At 37.9% G+C, this 1584-nt stretch overlaps 1 protein-coding gene across 1 annotated transcript in view; it reads right to left on the reverse strand.

Moving 5' to 3' along the window:
- Window positions 1-473: 473 nt before the first annotated feature.
- six1a (SIX homeobox 1a) overlaps window positions 474-1584 on the reverse strand; it is a 2251-nt gene continuing 1140 nt past the window's right edge. Inside the window, exon 2 of the mRNA XM_083634216.1 lies at window positions 474-1078. Coding sequence (XP_083490342.1) covers window positions 784-1078 — 295 coding nt within the window. The 3' untranslated portion in view covers window positions 474-783. The remainder of the gene's footprint in view (window positions 1079-1584) is intronic.

Genomic DNA, 1584 nt, shown 5'->3' on the forward strand with positions numbered 1-1584 from the left:
GCATAATGGCAGGATCGTTCCCGACCGCCTATATACTACAATTAAATTGCCAAAATCCTATTGTTTAGTCATTTTTTGCGTGTATATCTGGCAACAATATTAAGGCATCTATTATTGTCTTTTTTTCTTTTTCTTTTTTTTATACCCGTTCCGAGCAGCATGGAAAGAACATGATTAAATAGGACTATAATTCTAATAGGAAATAAATCACAGTTAAATTGTCTCCAGAGCTGAATTCACGATTAATTGATGATAAATTACAATGATTATTCACTTCCCGATTCACTTGGTTGGCACAGGTTTGAGCGGCATAATGGATAATTGCTATAATACATTGATTGATGTATTATTTTTTTTCTCAATAAGCGGATATACAAATAACACACATAAGACAAATGTATTACTTTTGTTTTATTGGAAACTAATTACCATGACTCTAATGAAAACGTTGCCTCTTAGTTTCCATAGCAGGAAGTTGCTATAATTCTTTTGTTATCTTAACAAAATATCATAAATTAAGCAAATGGGCAGTCCAGTTAAGTGTTTCGTTGAGTTAAGAGTTCCAGAAAGGGGGATGGTTGTATTTTCATGGGCAGGAGATCAGAAACCTCCAGGGGCTACATGGACAGGTAAGCGCTTAAAGGAATTTTGATCTAACCAAATTTCGACAGACAAGTCAGTCTATATTATAAGGTACTATAGTGTTATTTCATACATGTACTCAATCTGATACAGTTATCAGTCTTTTTTCTTTTTTTTTGCAAAATATAATCAAGCAGGCTCTTAAGAGCCTAAATCCACAAGACTGGAGGTTAGAGGTCCCAACAAGGAGTCCTGGAGTTGGTGCGGGTGTCCGTGCATGCCGTGCACCGACTGTGGGCCCCCCAAGCCGGACATGGGGTAAGCGGAGGCCCCCGGGTGGCTCATGTTGCCCTGGAGCAAAAGCACTGAGTTCTGGTCGGGGCTTTGAGGTGGAGAAAACTCGTCCTCCGAGCTGGACATGAGAGACTTTCCTCCGTCCAACGGGGACAGCTGATTCTGTTTGTTCCCGCCTGCGTTGTTGTTTTCACTGTTCTCCCTGGAAATTATAATGGGAAGAAAAGGATAGAATACTTACTTTACCTTTTTTGTAACAAATATAACTGCAACATGTGGAGATTAACAATTAAGACCTACAAACAGCATAAAGGCAGCCATATTTTAGAATAACAACTCTGCTAAGTAAAGCAGGCCTTTAGGATAAAGAAAAACAAATTGGACAGCTTTAACTATTCGACTTCTCTGTACTCTCTTATTTATTCGTTCTTATTATTGAGTTGATTGAGTTTTGTTGCTTTTTCATATGAGTCAACAAAGTGCGGTGTTTGTTTATTCTTTCATGTCGCCTAACCCAAGTTAACCTTTGCACGCAGCATCTCAATTGCCTGAGGCTCTCAAAATATGTGACCATATTTAGCTGCTTTTTGCTTCATCCATCAAAACTATTTACTGTTACAATATTGCATTAAGGCTGCATTTTTTGTTTTCTCATACGATTTAAGTTATAATTTACAGTAGACATGACAAACAGGTTATGAGGAGAAC

Source organism: Poromitra crassiceps, assembly GCF_964638095.1.
Source record: "Poromitra crassiceps genome assembly, chromosome: 3".
NCBI classification, from domain to species: Eukaryota; Metazoa; Chordata; class Actinopteri; order Beryciformes; family Melamphaidae; genus Poromitra; species Poromitra crassiceps.